Here is a 25329-nt window from a genome sequence, read left to right as displayed (position 1 = left end):
AACTTAATGTGCGTGCTGCCCCATTAGTGGTGCAGCCAGCAGGCTTCCTGAGCTCAAGGGTGATCAAGTGGAGGGCCTGGTGGCCGAGAGGAGGTGCAGGTGAGGGAGCTGCTTTCAAGTGTTCCCTAAATCTCAGTTCTGCGCGCCGGACAGAAGTGGGTACCCGAGGAAGAGGTGGCTCAGTTCAGAACGCTGTGCGATAGCGACTAGAGTATGCTCTCCAGGCAAACCCTGCGCCCACAAGGCGGAAAATGGAGAGTGAGCCGCGTGCAGGACGTGCGCCCGGTTAGCTTGTGGGCTGAAACAGACCTCAGGGGGGCGGCGGGAACACAGAACTGCACGGACTGCTCGAGGCGCGGGCGACGCGGAGCCCATGCGGTGCCGAGATCGTGTGAACAGGAGGACAAGTTGTGCGGGCAACGAGGCTGGAGAGGAACAAAGGCAGAGCTGGGCGGCGAAGGCCCTCCACGGGGTTAGGTTTACGGCCGGATCGCCAGGGCGCCGGCCGGCGGGAAGCAGCGCGGCGGCGGCGGCGGCAGCAGGAGGTGCGCCCCAAGCCCCGCCCCCGTGAAGCCCCGCCCCCAACGTCAGCCAATGGGAGCCCGGGATGTTAGCGGGTGGGAGGCGCGGCCGCGTTGCTACAGCGAGAGCTGGGGAGCTGGGCGGCGGCGGGCGCTGCCCGAGGAGTGTCCCGGAGCCCGAGGCGAAGGCGCGATGGAGGGACTGGAAGGTGAGAGGGGAGGGGGTGCGGGCCGGGCCGCTGGAGCGGGCCCGGGACAGTTGCGGGGTCCTGGACGCTGGACTGACCAGGCGAGGTCAGGTCTGGAGCGGACCCCGCGGTGCCTCCGCAGGCCTGGGCGGGCGGGCGGGAGCCGACAGCCCCCGACGCTGTGCGGCTGATGACCTTCAGGCTCCCCCCTGGTGTGGTCTTCAGCCGAGGTTTCCACCCGGAGCCTGATTCGCCGCTGGCGCACGCCTGCGAGTCCCTTGCGACCATTTTCTGGGCTTGCCGGACTCCTGCTGCCCTACTGGTGATCACAGCCTCCGGCCCGATTTCATTTTCCTTGCAAAGTGGACCCTCCGCGAGTGTCCGCAGCCTCCCCACCGCCGGCGTTGGCCGGGGGCCTGGGTGTGTCTCCCTCCGCGAGCTGCTGACACTTCCCTGGGCCAGTGGTCCTAGGTGACCGCTTGTCCGTCTCCACAGCATCTTCAGGGAAGGATGCCAAGAGCATCTTCCAAGGAAGTGGCCCCGGCCAGCTTGAGAGCCGGGACAATAGATGACCAGGACGCGTCCGGGGCTTATTTGCGACGACTCCACTCGTGCAGAAGAGCCCACACTGATGCCTTATCTCGGGTTTATCCTCGTGCTGTAACCATGATTCCGGATTGTCCTTTGTTTCCACTTCTTCCCCCCCCTTTTTTTCCTCTATTCTTTTTACCCATTTTATCTTCTGTAATATAGCATTTGCCTAAAAACAACAAAGGAGGAAAACACCCAACTAGCATTGACAATAACAGTTTCAAGATTCTTTTTCAAATTGTGGTTAATCCTTCTGATGAAGGATAGCCTGGGAATTGGAAGATGCATAGGAAACACCTGAAGGATGAGAATCAAGAATTCTGATAAATGTCTATTTGTGGGCAGCTGCAGTATATAACAAATGAAGGTCTTGTTCTTTGCTTATTTAAGTCATTTTGGGCAGATCATTCAAGTTTCTATGAAATAAAAATTATAGTGACAATACTTACTTTCAAGATACTTTTGTTTAGAGGACTCCTGGAAGCAGATTTTTTTTTTTTTAATGAACTTTAAAAGGTGGTAGGTAATATTATGGCACAGTAGGATCTTGGGTTCTGGAATTCTCACAAGGTTATCATAATACACATAAAAGTGCCTAGAACAGTTTCTCTGCAGATTTTTATTTTGAATAACATTTATGTTGAATAACATTTGTAATACAGGCAAAGATCTTCATTTGATTTTTCACTTATATATGCTAAGCACCTAAGACAGAGTCAATAAATACTTGTTAGATAAGTGACTGTCTATGATAGGCACTATTTTAGACCCTGAGATGCAGCCAAAAAAAAAAAAAAGAAAAAGAAAAGTCAAAACCCTGCTCTCGTTGAGCCTGCATTTTAGTGAATATATATATATATATATATATATATATATATATATATTCATTTTTAAAAGATATGTTTTTATTGATTTCAGAGGGGAAGGGAGAGGGAAGAGAGAAACATCCTTGATGCGAGAGAATCATTAATCAGCTGCCTTCTGCATGCTTCCCGCTGGTGATGGAGCTGAAACCCAGGCATGTGCCCTGACTGGGAATCAAACCATGACCTCCTGGTTCATAGGTTGATGCTTAATCACTGAGCACACCAGCTGGGCAAACCTTATATTTTAGCAGTGCCAAGACATTACTATTGAAATCTTACTAAGAATGCTTTTAAAATATAATGAAAACCTATTATAATACTCACATGGGTGGAGAAATACATGAATTCTGATGTAATATGTATAGTATGTTATGGGCTCAGGTTTGATGCAACATATTAAACAATATTTGCTCTTTACTCTTCATTTGATGTTTTTGTTCTTTTTATAGGGCAAAACAATTGAATACTCATTATTTCAAATGGTTTAAACTAATAAAAGCTGAGAGTCTTGTTGAAGTTAGGACAGTGCCTTTTTTTTCTTCTTTTTTAAAAAATCAGTCCCTTTTAAGTCATACTTTGCCAAGATCAAAACTTTGAGTCTTAAGGTTACTACTCAGTAATTTCATCTGTGTCTTCATTTAATAAATATTGATACAATGACAGATAATTTTTTTGCTCTATTGGAAGTTAATGTTTAGTATCTTGGAGTTGTCTAATAAGCATTATATTGCCGTTTCCAGTAGAAAATCTTAGGAGTTTGCTTAACATATCATAGTAATTGAGCAAATATTGCACTGTTGGCATTAGACCAGTGTTTCTAGTTGAAATCAGTTACCAGGCTAATCTCGATGGTAAAACCAGAAAATATATGGACCCCTGAAAAATTTCGTTGTCATACTCTTGTAACTTTCTTTGCATGTGCATCGTATATCACTTATATTATTTTTTGTTTTCCTGGACCTTTATGTTTCTGGGAGTGTCAAGAGATGAGCTATTATGAACACTGTATTTCAAAACCGATATATTTCAATACCAATGCTTTCTCATGATTTTTTATAAACTATATCTGAGCACTTTTGCATTGTGTGGATAATTAGAGCAAAGCCTTTACTTCCTTTTCACCTAAACCTTGTCACCAGTAGGTGTATCTAAGGGCAATAGAGGTAGTTCTAGACTCAGGACAGTTCCAATCTCTCATAAGCTTTTCATCTGCAGCCATCCTGTCTCATCAGAGTTCTTTTTTGTTTTGTTTCTCCCTAGTCTAAACACATATTAGTTTACTGACTTATTCTTACCTTTATTAACATATCTAGCATTCATTGTTTTTTGGTACTCAGTTGGATGCTAGGTATTTTAATAACCAATGCTTTGGAGAGGCCTGTGTTTGGATCCTAGCTTTGTTTCTTTCCAGCTCTATGATTTGTACCTGAACCTCAGTTACCTCAGCTATGAAAAATGGAGTTATTAAAAGCCAATCTGCCTGAAGTATATTATTAACTGACATCCTATCTAATAAAAGAGAAAAATGGTAATTGGCGTACGACAATACCCTTTTCATTGGCTAATCAGGGCTATATGCAAATTAACTGCCAACTAAGATTGGCAGTTAACTGCCAACAAGATGGTGGTTAATTTGCATATGTAGGCACAGTGCAGGGAGGCGAAAGGGAAAGCAGGAAGAAGCCCCCTGCCACTGATAGTGAGATCGGAAACCCAGGGGGGAGCTAAGAGCTGGGGGGCAGGGCAAAGGCGGCCCTGGGGCCGCCTTTGCCCTGCCCCCCAGCCATGATCGGAGAATCAGGCGCCTTTGCCGCCCTGGCCAGTGATAGCAGGAAGTAGGGGTGGAGCCAGCGATGGGAGCTGGGCATGGTCGAAGCTGGCAGTCCCGGGAGCTAGGGGTCCCTTGCCTGGGCCTAAAGCGGAGCCCACAATCGCAGGGCCGCTGCAGCTGCGGGTCCCCGCTGCCCAGGCCGGACGCCTAGGCCAGAGGCGTTAGGCCTGGGCAGGGGCGGAGCCTGCAACCACGGGGAGCTGGGGGTCCCCTGCCCAGGCCTGACACCTCTGCCGGAGGCCTCAGGCCTGGTCAAGGGGCCGATCCGGTGATTGGTGATCGGAGGGTGATGAGGGTCAACTCCTCTGGCCGAGGCGTCAGGCCTGGGCAGGGGGCGGAGCTGGGGATTGGGGGGATATGATGGTCCCCTTGCCCAGGCCTGAAGCCTGGGTCAGAGGTGTCAGGCTTGGGCGGGGGGTGGAGCAAGCGATCAGAGGGAGATGGGGGTCCCCTGCCCAGGCATGATTCCTGAGCCAGAGGCCTCAGGCCTGGGCGGGGGCCAGAACCAGTGATCAGGGGGAGATGGGGGTCCCCTGTCCAAGCCTGACACCTCTGGCGGAGGCGTCAGGCCTGGGCAAGGGGCCGATCAAGCGATCGGAGGGTGATGGGGGTCTACGCCTCTGGCCGAGGCATCAGGCCTGGGCTGGGGGCAGAACCAGTGATGGGGGGAAATGAGGGTCCCCTGCCCAGGCCTGACGCCTCTGTCAGAGGCATCAGACCTGGGCAAGGGGCCGATCCTGCAATTGGAGGGTGATGGGCGTCAACGCCTGAGGGCTCCCAGTATGTGAGAGGGGGCAGGCTGGGCTGAGGGACACTCCCCTCCCCCCCCCCCCACACCCAGTGCACGAATTTCGTGCACCGGGCCCCTAGTAATATATATAAAGCATTTAGCAAAGTGCCTACTACATAGGCCCCCTTAGTACTTGTTTATTGGGTGGACAAAACCACAGGAGGTGTTAAGAGTAGTTCAGTATAGATATAGCAGGGTGCTTGGAAGTGACTGGGGGCAATCCCACTAGATAACCATAGCAGGAGGATAGTAGGAGAAGGGAGAGGCTGAAAATACATATATGATGAGAATTTGAACTAAGAAAAAAGCGGGAATTAAAAATGATAGATTGGAAGACATTTCTGAGCTGGAAAGATGAGAGATGACTGCTGGATGTGAGAGGGAACAGGAATCAAAGCAAAAGCAGCTTTCTAGCTTGGACTAAGAAATAGTATTAATGTCTTTAACCAAGAAGAAGGCCAAGTTTGGAAGATGAGGTAATGAGTTTGTGGCTTTCCAAATGTATTTGTGCAATACTTTGGGGATATATGGTGGAAAAGCCTCATAGGTATTTGGAAGTATCTCTCTGGAGTTTTTAGTTTAGTAGTCATCAGCATAGCAAAGATAGCAAATGGATGCATTCACCTGGGAAAGCTATATTTAATGAGATGAAGAAAGAAACTTGGGCAGAACAGATGCTATAGGTTTGAGCAGGAAGGGAAATGGAGAGGTTTAAACATTGTCAAGAAAGGCCAGTAGGGGAGAAACTAATATTCATTATGTGCCAGAAAAAAGCCTGTGACCCCTGATACTCCTTGAGGTCTAAGTACTGACCAGCTCAAACTCTGCTTAGCTTCAGATCGGAAAAAACATGGGTTAGAAGAGACATACATTGAAGCCAAGAGAGAAAGGACGGTAAAGATAAGGTGGAAGGGGTTGATCAGCAGTGCCTGATGTTATAGCAGTGATGGCGAACCTTTTGAGCTCGGCGTGTCAGCATTTTGAAAAACCCTAACTTAACTCTGGTGCTGTGTCACATATAGAAATTTTTTTATATTTGCAACCATAGTAAAACAAATACTTATATTTTTGATATTTATTTTATATATTTAAATGCCATTTAACAAAGAAAAATCAACCAAAAAAAATGAGTTCGCGTGTCACCTCTGACACGCGTGTCATAGGTTTGCCATCACTGTGTTATAGAAAGATCTAGTAGGATGAGGATTCAAAAGAGGCCTTTGAATTCGACAATTAGTAGATGAATGGTGTTTCTTAAGGCCTCTAATGTCTTTGATTAAAACAGCTTTCCCTGATCCTACCCTCTTCCCAAGCACACATACACATAGCATTCTGACTGTCCTCTCTCCCCTTCCTTTGCTCTATTTTTCTACATCGCGCTTATCTCCACCTGACATTTCATACATTTAATTGTTTTGATTTATGTTTTTCTATTAGAAGAGAAGAAGCTTCATGAAATCTGGTTCTTTTTTTCCCCCAACACTGTTTGCCTACCACCTAGAACAGTTCCCACCTTCTAGATGCTCAATAAGTATGTCCTTGTTGAATCAACAAGTGGATCCATTTTAATACAGTGATTAGACCTAATAAAGTTTGCCTGCAGTTTAGGTCGGGAGTGAATGAGAGGTAGTAAGGAGGAACTAGTCAGTAAATGTGTTTCCAGAAATGTGCTACTCTGGACATTGGTCCTTCTATATCTCTGGGAGGAGAGGGGAAAAATGATTTCGGTTGGGGAAATAACAGCATACTAAATCCTTTTTTTAAGACTGAGAAAGTTCTGTTCTAAGAAAACCCATTTGTTTCATCTAGAATTTTCCAAACATTAGACTATGGAGCAAAGAATATGAGGGTGATTGGTCAAACTAGTGGAAATGACTAGTCAGGTTCAGACTAGGTAGAAAGGGACATGCAGCCGGAGTTAGGTTACCAAGAACATGTAAGTTACTCTGAGATGGAGACAGTGTTCTAGAGAGCAACAGAAGGTCTGTGATTGGAGGGAGCTTGTGTATTTTGAGAGTCCAGAGGAGGACCCTTGGTGCTTTTGCTGAAAGAGGAATGGAGGTGAAGGTTATGTGTTGAGTAGGTTAGGTGTGAAATCTAGGATGAGCTGGAAAAGGGAAATCCTGTGAGATAGTAAAGATTGTCAAACTGGAAGTAATACAGCGGGTTGTAACAGATGCCGTGGCCTCAGAAGCGGGGAGGCTTGTTGCGCTTTAAAGGCTGGGTTCAGATGGTGAAGGGGCAGACATGCCACACAGAGACCCGCACTGTTCTTCGTTTCCAGGACTTCTTTTCTCTTGAAAATGCTCTCTCCTGGTTTTAAAATTTATACATTTTAGAATTTCATAACTATTTTAGATAACAGCATATTATTTCACATCACCTATATAATAGTATTATGTAATTATCATGCAGGTTTTGAAGTTGCTAAATACAGCAACTCATAACAGAATCAGTAATGTGTGTAGGATCAATTTTGTAAGGCGAGGTTGGCTTCTTGAGTGTTTTAGAATATTAAAGTGCTTTATATGCTTGGTTCTGTCCATCACTTTGAGTGCTTCTTTGCACACTGTTTGCTCTCTGCTATAATCATCATCCCCTGAATGTTATCTCTACTGTATTTTTATAAGCTGCAAAATTTGCTAGCTTTTGCTATTCAGGAGAGAGTAGTGGAATTTGCCTGCATGCCCTGGAGAGTAGTATTTTTTTATTTCATTGGTTGTGAAGCATTTTTATATGTAACATCTCAGTTGATCCTCTTTAAATTTTAAGGTAGATTGAACAGGTATTATATCCTAATTAAATGGAGGCTGCCTGTATGATTAATCATCCCTTATAAGGCCATTCCCTAAGACCAGCTAATAAAAGAAATTATAAATTTATATATCTTTATTTTGAATGAAGTAATTATATTTTTTCTTTTTTGAGATAACTGTTTTAAGTTCTTTTTCTTTAATGCTATACCTTTTTAAAAAATGTCTTTTAGTGATAATAATTTTCTTTTCCTTTAAAGACAATTTGAACATGTTGTATAATTTGTAGGAATTAATCCCAGGAGTTGAATTTTATTATGATGTAGTTTTCTGGTTGTTGTTAAGTTTTAAGTTTTTGAATTTTAAAAAAAGGAACATGATTTGGTGTTTAGCTATATGAAGACATAAGTCATGTGGACTGTTAGCTTTGTGGGAGCAGTGATGCTGCCATTCCAGTGATGCTGTCACTAGTACTTGATACAGGCTTGGCAAGTGGGTGCCTGAGTAGGCACATTATTTCCAGATGTGGAATTGATTTTTCTCAATAATTAGTTTTTATAAGATTTTGCTTTGTCATTTATTCAACGAGCAGATACTGAAATGCACTTTGAAGCAAGTAAAATATGTGATACTTTTTAACATTTAGGGTTGATGAATTTTTAAAGTCATTACTTAGAACTTAAAGGAATACATGAAAACTATAAATAAGCAAGCTAAAGAGATTACGCAGCATGTGCTATCATTTTGACCATCATTGTGAAGACATTTTTATTTTAATGTACCTAGTGTATTTTATCTGGCAACCTGAATTAAGTGATCCAGATAAATGGAATTGCTCTCCCTAAATAACCTGGCTTCTGGTATTGGAGAAGGACAAATCAGGCAGATCTTAGCTTTGCTTTTGTATTGTCCACTGCTTAACTGCCAACATAGGCATTGCCTCCATCTGAGGTGACAAATAGTCACTATCAACTACTAAAATAGGGCAGTGGACTGTTAGGAGAAGAGAGAACAAACCAGTTCCTGTCACTGTTTGATTGTGTTCCCACCAATGTCTTGATTCTCCTGATTCATTTTTGTGAACCCACTAAATATATGAAGAAAAAATTATATGAGATCATAATTGTACTTTATGCATGAGTTTATTTATGTTACTTCTTTGTCTTACATATGACTAGTGGCCTAGTGCATGAATTCGTGCACATTGAAAGGAAATTAATTAGAAGAAATATTTTAGTATTGCTATTCACCCTTTCTCTATAATAGAAGTGTCAGCCAAATTCACAATCAACAATGACAGATGGAGAAACATGCGTGCAATAGGCTACCAAGAGCTTTATATGCATCGTGCATGTGCGAGTCAACTTAGCCTTTTATAGATACAGAATAAACTTGCTTAATTAGGCCTGCTTTCTGATTTAGCTAAACTTTTTCCAGCCCATTGAAGCACCCCAACTTCTCTTTCAGGTAAATGTCAGCATAACAGCAATAAATATCAACACTAAGCAGATGATTATTGTAGATCACGCAGGGAGAAAAAGGGTAGAATATTTAATTGCAGCAGTATTTGACTATATTCTGCGCAGTGAGAAAACCTGAAGTCATTTTTAAGGTCCACCATTTCTTCTTTTCAGTCGGGTCAAGTTTCTAAGCTTTCTAAATCTGTTTTCCCAGCTAATGAAAAGAAAATAGGATTCTGCAGAGACTCCTATCTACCTACTCCAGGACTTAAGTGAGGATCAAATGAGATGAGGCATGGGAAAATGCTTCACAGACACTTGGTTACAGTGTAAAATGTTTCCACCTGGCTATAAAGCAGGTCATATTCCTGGGCTGAAGAAACTCCAAGGGGGGTAGTTGCTAGGGAGAGGAAGCCGGGTGTTGCTATGTTATGTCATTACCTGGATGGACACTTAGCATATTAACCTTTTATAGATGTAGATAAAAGAATTGTAATAATTAGTGAAATATTCAGCAGAAAATATGGTAAAGATATATGTTTAAGTATAATTTTTAGAAAATTACAGGTATGGAAATAAATTTAGGTTTGATATATTGAAAGAAAATAAAAATGACAAATTGACTCAGTTATGTAGAATCCCAAAGAATGTAGTTTCTATTATCATTTTCATAACAAAATTTGTTGCATGAAAGTACATGATATATGTATTAATTTTTTTAAATCCTCACCTGAGGATATGTTTGTTTGTTTTTTAATTGACTTTAGAGAGAGAGGAAAGGAGAGAGAGTGAGAAAATGACATGAGAGAGAAACTTTGATTGGTTGCCTCCCGCATGTGCCCTGATGAGGATCTAACTGCAACCCAGGTACATGCCCTGACTGGGAATCACACCCACAGCCTTTTGGTGTATGGAATGGGACAACTCTCCAACCAACTGAGCCACCCAACCAGGGCTGTATTAATTTTTGATTGAGTACAAGTTGCAGCAACTTCTGTCTTCATCAGTTTATGCCCGTAAGGTCAGAATATCTCAACTTGTTTGACCATTGAATTTTAATATATGTATAAAATAATGAAAAATTCACAAAATATGCCTATTTGCATAGTAAGTAGGTGATCTTGTCCTTAAAGCAGCGGTTCTCAACCTGTGGGTCATGACCCCTTTGGGGGTCGAACGACCCTTTCACAGGGGTCGCCTAAGACCATCGGAAAACACATATATAATTACATATTGTTTTTGTGATTAATCACTATGCTTTAATTATGTTCAATTTGTAACAATGAAATTGGGGGTCAGCACAACATGAGGAACTGTATTAAAGGGTCGTGGCATTAGGAAGGTTGAGAACCATTGCCTTAAAGCATTATACTTCCTATTTTATAAGGTGTTAAACAGAACAAGTTTCTTTTTATCCGAGATTATCTCAGGAAACCAGCTGATTGATCACCAATGTTGTTTCTGAATGCTTTGAAGATTAATACTATGTAATATTAACCTTCAAATAAATTTGGTTTTTAAAGTTGAGTAATTTACAATGGAGCTATCCTATAAATTAAGAGAATATGATAAATTGATTTGGTTAAAAGTAAACCAGATACATCCAACATATCAGTTTGGTATCATTTTGACCAAACTCTTAAGTCTGGTGTTCATTTTAATTGATGATGTTGCTTATTTAAAAGGAAACGACATTTTTTCACAAGAACTGATAAAACATAAGAAGCTAAGAGAAGACATTAAAACTTGGAACTTCACAATTTGAACATACAATACTATTGAGTAAATTCTTTTCTGTTTTAGAAAATGGAAGTGTTCAAGTTGGAGAATTATTACCTTGCAAGATTTGTGGAAGAACATTTTTTCCAGTGGCATTAGTGAGTACCTTCTTCCTTCGGGATATGATAGATCAGTAGTCGTTCAATACTTTTGGACAATTCTCCTAGAAACAACCTCTGCGGAATGATTGGAAGAGATACTGGCTGGAGATTCTTTGTTCAAGAGTAGAAGTTCCATCCATGTCTCCCTTCCATGTCTTCTCATCCCTTCAGAGTTTGATTGGTCTTCAGAACTTGTCTGTTAAAGTGTTAAAGTGTACCTCTCATTGTGGGGATATTAACAAAAACAAAACAGAAAACTCTTAAAAATGCATAATAATATATTTAAAGGTATAGAATGATACAGTGTCTGGTTTCAGAAAAAAGCTGGGATATATGGAACAAGATAGCTAAAGGGTTTGTAATTGTTGAAGCAGGGTGATGAGTAAAAGGGAAAACCACTATTTTCTCAGTGGTTATGGACGTTTGAAATAGTTCAAAGAAAAATTGTTTTCAATTAAAAGTATACCTAAAATATATTACACATTCTTTAGATACTTAGTACATACAAATAAAAGCAATTTTAACTGATTTTACTATAAAATAGCCATCTAAATAGAGAATAAGAAAAAAATGCCTATGTACCTTACATATTTTATTGTACTTTCAAATATAAATATACATCTATTACTATTTTGATGTAAAGACTTTTCTTTGAATATGGGTCTGATTAGAATTCTACCATATAGTATTTTTCATCCTCTTAATATTTTCAATTTGTTTCTTTTAAGCAAAGTGAGGAATTAATGATTCATAAATGTCAGTCTGACTACAGACTCCTCTTACATGACAACTCTTCTTAATTCTTTAAAATTGGTTTTCCTGCCCTAGCTGGTTTGGTTCAGTGGATAGAGCTTCAGCCTGCGGACTGAAGGGTCCCAGGTTCGATTCCCGTCAAGGGCACATGCCTGAGTTGCAGGCTCGATCCCCAGTGGGGGGCATGTAGGAAGCAGCCGATCAGTGATTCCCTCTCATCATTTGATGTTTCTCTCTCTCCCCCTCCCTCTCTGAAATCAATAAAAAAAGGTGTGTGTGTGTGTGTGTGTGTGTGTGTGTGTGTGTGTATCCTATCTAATAAAAGAGAAACATGGTAATTAGCCGTACTTCCGCTACCCTTCCCATTGGCTAATCAGGGCGATATGTAAACTCAAGATGGCGGCCGCCAGCCAGGCAGCTTGAAGCGAACATGAGGCTGGCTTGCTTCAGTGACGGAGGAAACCAACATTCCCCGCCTGCCGCTGCCGGCCTCTGAGCTTGCAGTTTGAAACATTCTTACAAATATAGAAGCGAAACAAAACCCCAGAAACCTGCTTTCAGCCAGCCGGGATCTTAGAGCTGGAGTTGAAACAGTGTTTCGATTATAGAACCCAAACAAACCAGATACATGCTTTCAGCATTGGAGGCCTAAGAGCTGGAGCCAAGCCTCAGAGCTAAAGCTGGCCCAGAATGAAAAAAAGAAAAAAAGGAGCGGTTGGGAGCTTCAGTCACCCGCCAGCCTGAAAACAGCCCTCAGCCCCTCACCCAGATTGGCCAGGCACCCCAGTGGGGACCCCCACCCTGAAGGGTGTGTGACCAGCTGCAAACAGCCATCATCCCCTCATCCAGGCTGGCCAGGCACCCCAGTGGGGACCCCCACCCTGATCCAGGACACCTTTCAGGGCAAACCAGCCGGCCCCCACCCGTGCACCAGGCCTCTAACCTATATAGTAAAAGGGTAATATGCCTCCCAGCACAGGGATCAGCGGAGTCGCGAGGCCTCCCGGCACCGGGATCAGCGTGACAGGGGACAGCGCCCAAACCCCCTGATTGCCCTGGTGCTCTGTGTGTGACAGGGGGCGAGCCACAACCCCCTGATCGGCCCTGCTCTGTGTGTGACAGGGTTCGGTGCCCAACCCCCCCCCCCCCCCCCCACGGCCCTTCTCTGTGTGTGACAGGGTAGAGCCATAATCTCCCCATCAGCCCTGCCCTGAGTGTGACAGGGTGCAGCGTCCCAACCCCCTGATCCGCCCTGCTCTGTGTGTGACAGGGGGCGGTGCCCCAACTCCCCTATTGGCCCTACTCTGTGAGTGACAGGGGGGCGCTCCTCAACCCCCTGATCGGCCCTGCTCTGTGCGTGATGGGGGGAGCTCCCCAACCCCCTGATGGGCCCTGCTATGTGCATGACGGGGGAGAGCTCCCCAACCCCCTGATTGACCCTGCTCTGTGCGTGACAGGGTACGGGCCCTAACCCCCCTGATGGGCCCTGATCTGTGAGTGACAGGTGGCAGGGCCCCACCCCCTGATTGGCCCTGCTCTGTGCGTGATGGGGTGGAGCCGCAACCTCCCCATCAACCCTGCCTTGAGTGTGACAGGGGGCGGTGCCCCAACCCCCCATCAGCCCTAACCTGAGTGTGACTGAGAGTGTCATCGCAACCTCTCGATCCGCCTGCTCTGTGCATGACAGGGGGCGGTGCACCAACTCCCCAAACAGCCCTGCTCTGAGCCTGACCAGGGGCTGCACCTAGGGATTGGGCCTGCCCTCTGCCACCTGGGAGCAGGCCTAAGCCAGCAGGTTGTTATCTCCTGAGGGGTCCCAGACTGCGAGAGGGCACAGGCGGGGCTGAGGGACCCCCTCTCCCCCCTGAGTGCACAAATTTTTGTGCACCGGGCCTCTAGTATGTGTATGTATGTGTATATATATATATAATTGGCTTTCCCACACTTAATTCAGTGATTTTTAAAAATCAATTCACTGTTTTTTCATACCATTTTCAATGCATTCACCTGAGTTTCCATAGGAAAAAGTTCTTTATTTGCCATCATTTATTTATGTATTAGATTTAATTAGATTATGTGATCACTGTAACAGCTACAACTGGCATATACCTCAGTTTTGGGGACAACCATTACATATTTTTGACATAGACAAATCAGCATGTGAAAGACCTTTAAGTCGCCTGCTAGCCATACTTCTTAATACTTAAAAGATTTTATTCTAATAGCTATAATTACAGTGCTTGTTTGTCAAATGAAAAGAAATATGTACAACAATAGATTACTAATTGTGTATTGAAAAATATGAGAGGCTCCAGGACACTGAGCCAACCAGTTTGGAGGTTTTCTCTTATTGAATAGTTTAAGCCGTTCAGTTAGTGTTTATTGAAATATAAAAAAGGAAAAAAGTGCATTTAATGCACTGATGTCATCAGTCCACATGTTTTATTTCGTGGAGGGATTATTTATCCAGTAGATTAATTGGAGGTCAGTTAACAGAGCTTCTATTGTAATGCTCTTAAAATGAATAAATATGTGAATAATTGAATGAATGAGTTGGCAATCATGGTAAGAAAAATATCGGTAGGAGTGGAGCACTAGAAGGCTCAAGAAAAATCCTGGATAAGGAATGGCAGAAAATGTGAATGCTAGAGAGAAAAAAGGGATAATTGTGGAGGTAGGACACAGGCACACAAATCTGACCACTTTGTCCTGTTATTTCATGCTAGCTTTAGTAATCCTAATTACCTCTATTATAGCAATTTTATAATCTTAATACAAATGCATTCTCCACATACACTTTTTTTAGTATTTATTTTTAGGTATTTAATGATGAAAATAACTTTTCCCCCACTCAAATAGCTTTGACTTACTGACATTATTACCCTTATTCTTAGCAATGTGAACCTGGGAGAATGTTAAATAACTCAAATTTTGAAAGGGTTTTTATCTATACCGTTTATGGTAAGAAAGATAACTAACAGCATGCAGTATATATGCTTTATAACAATTTTAGTCAAAGTAAGGTATGTCTTATTTATTTATGTATTATTTATTGCTTATTTCATCTTAGATTTTTAAACTGTCAACGTAAAGTCTAACCTTCTATAGAAATAAAAATGATATATTGTGTTTCTTTACCTTAACAGAAAAAACATGGACCCATTTGCCAGAAAACTGCCACTAAAAAACGGAAGACTTTTGATTCAAGCAGACAGAGAGCTGAAGGAACTGATATTCCAACAGTAAAACCTCTTAAACCTAGGGTAATTGTATAACCTTTGAACAGTATGAGCCTTGCTGCTATGTATATGTATTGAAAAAATTATCATTATGTGTTATACTAATCTATAATAATAAAAACGTAATATGCTAATTAGACTGGACAGCTGAATGACCTTCTGGACGAAGCCACTATGGCGGGGGCCGAAGCAGAGGTGGTCAGGGGCAATCAGGTAGGCAGGCGAGCAGTTAGGGGCGATCAGGCAGGCAGGCAGGCGAGCAGTTAGGGGCGATCAGGCAGGCAGGTGAGCTGTTAGGGGCGATCAGGCAGGCAGGCAGGCGAGCAGTTAGGGGCGATCAGGCAGGCAAGCAGGCGAGCAGTTAGGGGCGATCAGGCAGGCAGGCAAGCAGGGGCAATCAGGCAGGCAGGCAGGATGGTTAGGGGTGATCAGGCAGGCAGGGTGGTTAGGGGCGATCAGGCAGGCAGGCAGGTGAGTGGTTAGGAGCCAGCAGTCCTGGATTACAAGAGGGAAGTCCGACTGCTGGTTTAGGCCTGATCCCTGGCATCGTGCCTAAACTGGCAGTCGGACATTCCCCGAGGGGTCCTGGATTGTGAGATGATGCAGGCCAGGCTGAGGGACACCCCCTTCTCTCCCCCAATGCACGAATTTCGTGCATCGGGCCTCTAGTATTGAATAATAACCAAAATTTTGTGTACTGTTCTCAGTTTAGAAATGATCACAAACTTATTTATTTTAGACTTTGGAAAGAGGGAGGCTGAACTACTCTCTCAACTCCAACTGTTACAATGAGGTTATTCAACATTGGAGGATCACTTGCTTAGCTGTAGGCTGGAAATAATTAAAAGCCTACCTCACATGTTCCTTTTAAGTCATTGTTAATTACCTCGGGTATGCTTTAATGTGTTAAAGTCTCTCTTACCAATAGAGCAATCCCTGTATACAAAGGTAAAGGTATAATTTATAGACATCTTAGCATAATAGAGATTGATTATCTTGATTGCTAGATTGTCAGTATTTGTGATCTTATTATGCTTTTGGGAAAAACTTGTATCAGTTGCTAACTGTCCTCACATAGCCATTGACAGCTTCTTTTCTTTCTTGTTATCAAAGCAATGAATCTCCTATGATAATGTCTCTTTAATGTCACTGTGATAGTTTATATTGCTAAGAATAAGTCACATAAATACTTTGTCTGACAAAGTTTTAAAGCATTATTTCAGTGAAATAGTCAAAATTTGAATACCTCATAGAATAGGTTTTTGAAACAACCTTGCTTTCAGTGGTAATAACTTCTCCCAGTGGTACAAAAAACATTTTGGAATCTCTGAGGGAAGGTGGGAGAGGATGGGTGGGTGGGAGATAATCAACCAAATACTTTGTATGCATATATGCATAAACCATGGACACAGACAATAGGATGGTGAAGGTCTGGGGTGGGGATTGGGAGCAGGTTGGAGGAGATCAATGTGGGGGGGGGGGGAAGGGAACTTATGTAACACTTTCAACAATAAAGATTTAAAATGAAACAAAACATTTCCCTGTGGGCCAATTAATCTTACTGATGAAATCATTTGGGTAATAGAAAAAATGGAATGTTCATTTTTGTATTTTTGTCTATTTATCTAAGGGAATATTGGTGAATTTTGAATAAGGTAAACCATTATTTGAAGTTTTTCATAGTCACCTTCCAGATATATGATTGTATTCGCTTTAATTAGCTTTGAAGATAAACTACTGAAATCTCTGGGAGCAGTATAACATAGTGGGTGTAAAAAAGGGTCCAAGAGTTAGACTGCCTGATTTTAACCTTGTTCTGTTATTTAGCATGTTGTGTTGAGTTACTTAATCCATACTTCTATTTATCTGTAAAATGGTAATAGGAGTTGTAGCATCCATCTCATGGGATTATTATAGGGATTACATAAATTTATCCATGGCAATCTACACTAATAAAAGAGAAAGATGCAAATTGACCATACCTTCATGATGTACACTAGCCAATCAGGAGTGAGTATGCAAATTAACCCTACAAAGATGGTGGGTTAATTTGCATATGCAGGCGCTGAGTGGCTGGGGTGAGGTGGAATGCTTGTATCGTCGCCAAGGCAGAAAGGCGGCTCTGGGCTGGAGGGCTCCGGGCTGGAGAGAAGGCGGTGCTGGCAGCCAGGGGAAGAAGGCCCATTCTTGCACGAATCTTTGTACATTGGGCCTCTAGTCTCTTAATAAGTCTTATCTTTAGCCTATGTCTTTCATATGGGTCTATATACTTAAAAATTTAATCTTCAGATAAAAGCATTGATTTACATTAAGTAGTTTACATTCTTGCTACTTAAATGGTGGTCCATAAAGCAATAATATCAGCACCATTTTAGAACTTGTTAGAAATGCAGTGTTTCAGGTCCCACTCATGTATACTCATTCAGCACCTGCATTTTAATCCAATCCGTGTTTGAGTCATACACATATTAAAGTTTGAGAAGTAGTATGTTAGAAGATTTTGAAAATTGTAGCTTAATTCTCAGTATCTTTATCTGTATTAAGGAAATCCTACAAAATCACAAGCAGAGTGGAGCAAAGCATATACAAAATCCATTTTTGGGGAAAGTAAAGGCAGTTATAATCCATAGACCACCAAATGCAAGGGCTGCCCAAAGCACCTGAGGTCCAGGAGAAGCTACCCAGAAAGGAAGTGCAGGAAGTGCTGGGGGGCCAAGGGCCCAGAACCAGAACCTGGCAACCTGGCATCTTACAGGTGACTCCTTGATGCTAAGGGGCGTATCAGGAAGTTTATATCCCTGTTTACTACAGCCGGCAGGAACTGGGCTGAGCTACAGGGGATTGGATAGCCAGGGACTGGAATGAGCCTGGCTGAAATGGACAAAAGCCAGGAGGGAGGAGGTGGGGAGAAGAAGCAGAGTGTTGAGGCCCCACTAGTGCAGAGACTCTGAGAAAACACTAGAAAAGGAAAATACCCTTTCTGAGGGCGTGGCGCTCACTCAGGGCTGTGTCCTGTGGGAGGGAGTGTGGCTGGCAGCAGGAACCCTCTTGACCCACATTGTTTTAGAGAAACAGAAGGGGGTGTCTAATCACACTTTGAGGCCTTATTTGCATCTGTATCTGATGCCAACAGAGAAGGGAGCTATTGGCATGTGTAGCCTGGAAGGCTACCCTGGGCCTCTCCTCCCTAAAACCTCTTAGAAATAGCTGAATAGAAGAAACCCTAACTCATGTCGAGCAGTAAACTACTAGCTCAGCACTGATACAGACACTGTGTGAAAAGGGAGAAGAGGGCAGCAAGACTGACCAGTAGGTGAGCGATGCTCACTGTGGAGCCCCTTGGAGTTGTGATCAGACATTTCAGTATCAAGGACGAAATGTCAGAGTCGCTCACCTCAAACGTGGAAATGTTTGTATCTTTAGTTAAGATTTTTGCATAGATAGTCATGAGAGAAGTGGAACTATAATTATTCTTTTTATCAGAGTTTTGCTCTTGTAAGACTAGTAAGAAAGTTGTTCTTTTGTTTTCTATATTTTTAAAGAATTTTTAAAGGATTGGATGCTATTTTTTTCTTAAATATCTGCAAGAATTCAATAGGGAAGACATCTGGGCCAGGAGTTTTCTTTGTGGGTTTTTTAAAATAATAGATTCATTTAAAAAATATTTAAAACTATTGCGATTTTCTGTTTCTTCTGGTATCTGTTTTGTAGTATTTGCTGAGAATATTGTTCAATTCATCTTAATTATCAATTTTTTTTTAACACAAAGTTTTGTTTTGTTTTAATAATGTTTTCATTCTCTTGTTTGTAAGAACTGGATCATATACTATTTTCCGTTCTTGATAATTTGATTTTCGTTTTCTGTTTCTCTCTCTCTTTGATTAGTTTTGCCTTATTAGTGTTTTTAAAGAACCATGTTTTGACTTTGTTGATTCAACTTATATTCTTGATTTAAAAAATAAAGACACAATAGGAATAGTTGAATATTTCAATAATATGACAAAATAAATCTCTGGTAGCACAAGAGATTAGCATCATGTTTAATGGAGAGATACTTAGAAGTAGTTCCATTCATGTCAGGAACAAGATTAATCTCTAACCAGTATGCTACTAGCCAATAGAAAATAACAAGAAATTAGATGTGTAGGGACTGGAAAACTGCCATTATTAAGAGATGAAAACCCAAAAGAATCAACTGATAAATTACTACCAATAATAAGAGAAGTCAGTGAAGTAATGAGATATAATATTAGTATACAGAAACTACTAGGTTTTATATTTCAACATAAAAATGAAGAAAATACCCTTTATAAAAGAGAAACACCAAATATAAAATATTTAGCAATAAACCTTAAGATAATAGAGGTATGAGTTCCACAAAGAATAATTTAAAATACTACTGAAAGACAAATGAACACTTCTTCAAATGGAAATATATCTCATATTCTTGGATAGTTAGACTTAGCATATTAAGGTTTTAAGTTCCTTAAGTTGATTACGAATATAATGTTTCATTTTTACAATTATAATAGTCTTTTTAAAAAATCAGACAAGCTAATTTTAAAGTTCATATGAAAAAATATCACACAAGGATAACCAGAAAAGATAGTAAAAGAAGCAGAATGAAGTAAGCTATCCTACTAGATATTAAAATATCATAAAATCTCAATATTTAAAACAGGTATTGACACAAGGATAGTCATAATAATGGAACAAAAGGGAAAGTTCAGAATAAGCTCAAATACAAAGAGAATATGGTAAAAGTATTGTCCAAGTTCAGTGGGAAGAAAAGTCAGTAAAGGATGGTGAGACAGCTACATAGCTATGTTAACAAACAAAAAATAAAGTGAAATCCATATGTCACACCACTCATCAGGATAAATTCCAAACAAGTAAGAGATTTAAAATTTTAAATGAAACCACAAAAGCTCTGGGTGGAACCATGGAAAATTCCCATTTTACTTTGGGGTGAGATTGGGCCTTGTTAACTGTGACTACAAATCCAGAGATCATAAAGAAAAGATTTGTAAATTAAACTACATTTACAAAATAATTCTTCACATCAGAAGACTCTTTGAAAGGATAAAAAGAGGGACATGATTATTAGGGAGGGTTGGGGCTTTTCTCCTTTAGAGAGTTACTGGAAATTATTTAAGAAAAAAAAAAAAGACCAATCATCTTACCGACTTCTGCGCATGGGCCACGAAGTTTCAATCGCACCGTACGTGCGCGCCCACACGTGGTATTTTGTGGAAGAGCCACACTCAAGGGGCCAAAGAGCCGCATGTGGCTCGCGAGCCGCAGTTTGCCGACCACTGATCTAGTAGATAAGTTGACCAGGCATATAAACAGTTCACAAAAAGGCAATGCTAATGATTCTTAGTTATATGAAAAGATGCTCACTCTTACTCATTATAAGAGAAAAGCCCGTGAGAACCACAGAGAGGATTATCTTTCACCCCTAATCAATTAAAAACCAAAAAGTGAGAGAACATACTCAATTGGAGGAACTATGGGAAAACAGGAAAATATCTTAGAGGGAACTTAAGTGCAATGTGATACCTAGAGAAGTCAATTTAGTGTCTATTACAATTAAAATTGCATTTCAAAAATTACATATAACGTAGTTGCATTAAGTTCTCTTTTTGTAACTGTAAATTTGGGAAGGAAATCATTTAAGAATTCCTGGTAAGAGAATATTTAAAGTAATATGGCATTTCCTCAAATTTTATCTCAGTTTAGTGTAAAAAAATGTTCTAAAATTGATTGTGTGTTTTTTTATAGCCTGAACCGCCAAAGAAACCATCTAATTGGAGAAGAAAACATGAGGAATTCATTGCCACCATACGAGCAGCTAAAGGCCTGGACCAGGCCCTTAAAGAGGGGGGCAAGCTTCCTCCTCCTCCTCCCCCTTCGTACGATCCTGGTACATGCCTGTTGTTGACAGTTCTGCTCATGTGGGGATAACATATTGGTAGAATTTTTATAAATTTTAAGTTGTTATTAAACTGAATCCGTAATAATGGAACGTGATGAAGCATAATCTTTAAAAGTTTTGCCTCAAAGTAATGTTGATAACAAGCATTTAGGCTTATTAATATACATCAGTGTTGAACATAGAAATGCATTATCTTTTCATCTCAGTACTTCTATTTAAACATTATGATATCATTTTTAAAATTGTAGTAACTATTACATTTTAATATTCCAGGAAATATTTTAATCATGCTCACTGTGAATTGAAATGTAGTCATTCAGTAAAATTCACACAGTGATGTTGCTTAGTTCTTTGGAATCTTCTCATCTGGGAAGGAAGAAAACCATAATATTGCTTCAAAAATATACAGTTCGTGTGAGGAAATTACCATATAAACCGATATACCTAAATATGCCCTAAACTCATGCATTACATTTTTTTCATTGAGTGGGTAAAAGTTGCTTGTTATTGTTATAAAAAAAAAAAAAAAAAACAAGGCAGGATGCTGGCCACCCCATTTGAGTTGTTACGATACTAAAAGGTTTAAAATAGCACAGCTGACATTTTGATATTGATGATTACAGTAGCCTGAAGAGGTAGTTATTTTAATGTAATAAGTTAACTGCATGAAAATTGTGTTAGTATTCTGGATTTGGATTTATTTCTTTGTAAAGAGAAATTTCTTTAGAAAATATAGATATGATCATTTTTAATGTTTTATTATAGAAAAGAAGTTGGCAAACTATTTCTATAAGGGCCAGATAGTAAATATCTTAGGCTTTGCAGGCAACACTCAGCTCTGTTGCCCCTACTACAAGAAATCAACCACAGACAATATGTAAGTAAATGGGTGTAGCTGTCTTCTAATAAAACTTTATTTATCAAAACAGGCAACTGGCAGAATGGATTTGGCCTAGGGGCCCTAGTTTGCCAGCCTCTATTGTAGAGTAATTAACTTTAATGTTAGGTTTGTTTCTGGGATGACCCAACTAGGTTTGGGTCTCTTAATTCTCCCTAAATTTTCCCCATGTAGTTGAATTTTCTGTTTTGGAGGAATTTGTATATCACGTCTTTTTCAACATAGCTATATTTCTCATGTTTACGTAAGTAAGAGAGCAAGACTTCCAGTAGTTGAGCATGATTTGGGCTATAGAAATTTTAAAATCTCTTAGTTTTGACAAAACAACTTCTTTGTTAGAAATTTTAGACCTACTCACTAATTAGCAGGACAAATTTCTGAGCTTCAAATGAGTATAAATTTAAAGGTAAACTCCTATAGAAAAGTAAACTTGAAATAAGTTGAGATTTTATTTTTGACACTGCTAAGTTTTTACATTCATGTCTTTTCAGTGTCTCAGTTGAGATCTTTTATAGTACTACAAAATTTAGTTCAGCATGGGATAATTTGAAGATTTAATTTTGAAATAAATTTTATTTATAGTATACATTGCATTTTAGAATATTTTATCATGGAAGCATTTGCTCTTAAATTTGAATGGATGTTCCACCATGGAATCATGCCATTGGGCTGAATTAATTATGTTGAGATATCTTGCTTTACTTCTTTCATCTGTTGGGACCTCTAAAAGAAAATAAATACAGAGTTGATAAACTATTTTATGACAGTTTTCCTCTCATTGAAATACAGTATTTTAATAGATGATCCTAAATTTTAAAATATATTTTGAATGTAATGTGCTATTACTGCTAAATTAGTCTAACTTAAAAATATGTATATATGATAAAAACATGGCATTATAGAGGTAAAAAGAAATAACATTTTTCCTCCACTTCATATTTGTATCGAGGACTTATCTTTTTTTTCCCTTCAAATTTGATTCTAAGCTGGGAGAACATTGGACTTTATCATATACCAGAGGCCCGATGCACGAAATTCATGCAAGGGCCTTCGCCCCCACTGCTGTGGCGGCCACCTCTCTCGGCGCCTGCCCGCCGAGGCTTTGTCCGGAAGGAAGGACATCTGAAAGGATGTCTGGTCTAATTAGCATAATATGCTTTTATTATTATAGACTAGCACACTTTTTGCTTAAACATCTTTATACTAAGTTTGGATAAGTCAGGTTGAGTGGTTATAAGGAAATGAGAGATTTTGTTTATTAAATGTTATTATTTATGCTTATGTCTTCATATAAACTTATAATTCATATGTCTTATTTAAAGTATTGTGTTATTAATTGCTTCTTCTTTTTTCCTTTAGATTATATTCAATGTCCATATTGTCAGAGGAGATTTAATGAAAATGCAGCTGATAGACATATAAATTTCTGTAAAGAACAGGCAGCACGTATTAGTAATAAAAGCAAATTCTCTACTGATGCCAAAGGCAAAGCGACTTCTCGGACACAGGTGAAATGCGCTACTTAATCATTTCTACAAGTTAACTGTTTTATGTTTATGCTTTATAGAACATTTAAGTATCATTTTCTGACCTAAAATTTATGTATTACTGTTCAGGGATTTAGTAATAAATTTGAATGGCTAATTGAAAACAAATAATTACAATTAATCAATTTGAAATGGACTTGAGTTAGTAGAGACTTGTAAGTATATAGATTTTGAAGTAGTGTTAGGAAATATGTAAGAAAATAAGTGAAAAATTGGTGAAGCAGATGCAGAAGAAACCAGAGGTGATAGAGGAGTAAGAAAATGCCAGTCAATTCCTCATTGAAAATCATGTAAGTGTTGCTCTGGCTGGTGTGGGTCAGTTTGTTGGAGCGTCATCCTGTGTACTGGAAGGTCTGTGTACTGGAAGGGCACAAGCCTAGGTTGTGGGTTCAGTCTCCAGTCAGGGCATGTACAGGAGGCAACGAATCAATGTTTCTCTCTCTCTCCCTCTCCAGCCCCTTCCCTCTCCCCTTCAACTCCCTCTCTCCTTCTCTAAAATCAATTATTTAAAAAAAATCATCTAAGAACTGAATGTTTCCATGTTACGTATGAGTAATGTTTCCATGTTATGTATGAGTAATGTTCATGAGGGAGTGAATGTAGGGTCAAATCCAAATGACTAATTTTAGCCTTTATTTCTTCATTTGTGCAGTGGTGATTTCCATGAGTATTGTGAGAAGCAGATGGAATAACTTATGTGAAAGCATTGCAAACTATTAACCATAGAACAATTTTGTTTTTGAAATTGATTTTTACAGTACTATTGGTTTTCTTTAAGCATATTGGAAGTATGAAAATGTCATACTTCCAAGCAAATTTCATTTTTTTTTATAAAGCTTTCATTTGTAAATAATTTTTTTAGTACTATAAATCTAGCAGGTAATAAATCCATTTCTCTTGTTACTTACAAATAAAATATTGAATTAAAAGACTCCATTACAATTGGGGTCTTCTTGAGAGAATTTTTTCATTGAATTTTTGTTAATATTGGAAGTAGAGCACATCATTATTACTGTCACTATGGGGAAAGAACAGTGACTCATTTTGAATGATTTCCTAAACAGACGTCAAACGCATATCTTACATATAAACAGTTAAGACCATAATGCGATTTTTTGTTTCAAGAATAAAATAATCAGCAGAGCAAAGGAAATACAATAGAATGTGTATATGGCAACAACTTTGTTCCAAATGATTGATAAATGTGAAATCCAAGTAGTTGATTTTCTCACCATAAATCAGTGTTAATTCCATGCCCAGTTGTGTATGTTCATTTTAGTTTAACCCCATATTTTCTTTCTTTTTAAAAATACATATTTTTATTGATTTCAGAGAGGAAGGGAGAGGGAGAGAGAGAAACATCAATGGTAAGAGAGAATCACGGATCGGCTTTCTCCTGCACGCCCCCCACTGGGGATCGAGCCCGAAATCCGGGCATGTGCCCTGACCGGAATCGAACCATGACCTCCTTGTTCATAGGTTGACGTTCAACCACTGAGCCATGCCAGCGGGGCCATATTTTTTTGTTTCTATTCATTCAACAAATTTTTATTGAATACCCTGTTCAAGTCAGACACTGTAGCAAGTACTGAGTGTATATTAGTAGACTAAATACAGTACTTTTTCTAAAGGGGTTTAGGTGCATCCTTGTCATATTTAGCAGCTGTATTTTCATCAGCATGCAGTATTATCAGTCCCGAGCATTTTTAGTGCTTACTTGAAAAATCATTCCAAATAGTACCTTCTGCCAATTCATAAGAAACTAGCGGCCCAGTGCATGAATTCATGCACCTTGAAAGGAACTGTGGGCCACGAGGCTGTGGTAGGCACAGGGGCTGGTCTCAGCCCATCCTCTGGGCCCCTGCCTGGCCCCTTTTGCTGCGGCCTCCGGTCCCTTGTCTGCCTGCAGCCCTGCTCCTGCTGCCGCCACTCCCACATGCTGACGGCACCGGCCACGTTCGAACCCGCTTATGGCGTGAAGCAATTGGGGCCGGCGCCAGCAGCGGGTGCGAGTGGTGGTTGCTGCCCTGATCTCCCCTCAGGAGCAGGGGGAGGTGGAGAAGGCCTCAGGGGT

General features: G+C 40.5%; 1 protein-coding gene across 2 annotated transcripts in view; it reads left to right on the top strand.

Annotated features, from left to right (window-relative positions):
* The first annotated feature begins 609 nt into the window (after positions 1 to 609).
* Positions 610 to 25329, top strand: part of ZC2HC1A (zinc finger C2HC-type containing 1A) — a 60168-nt gene continuing 35448 nt past the window's right edge. For both annotated transcript variants that reach the window (XM_059672679.1, XM_059672678.1), the window contains exons 1-5: positions 610 to 730; positions 10804 to 10877; positions 14780 to 14896; positions 20657 to 20798; positions 23068 to 23216. In XM_059672679.1, the coding sequence (XP_059528662.1) occupies positions 715 to 730; positions 10804 to 10877; positions 14780 to 14896; positions 20657 to 20798; positions 23068 to 23216 (498 nt within the window). In that variant the 5' untranslated portion in view covers positions 610 to 714. The remainder of the gene's footprint in view (positions 731 to 10803; positions 10878 to 14779; positions 14897 to 20656; positions 20799 to 23067; positions 23217 to 25329) is intronic.

The sequence above is a fragment of the Myotis daubentonii genome, chromosome 17 (assembly GCF_963259705.1).
Source record: "Myotis daubentonii chromosome 17, mMyoDau2.1, whole genome shotgun sequence".
In the NCBI taxonomy this organism is placed as follows: Eukaryota; Metazoa; Chordata; class Mammalia; order Chiroptera; family Vespertilionidae; genus Myotis; species Myotis daubentonii.
Note: the sequence above shows the minus strand (reverse complement) of the source record. Positions and strands in the feature narration are given on the sequence as shown.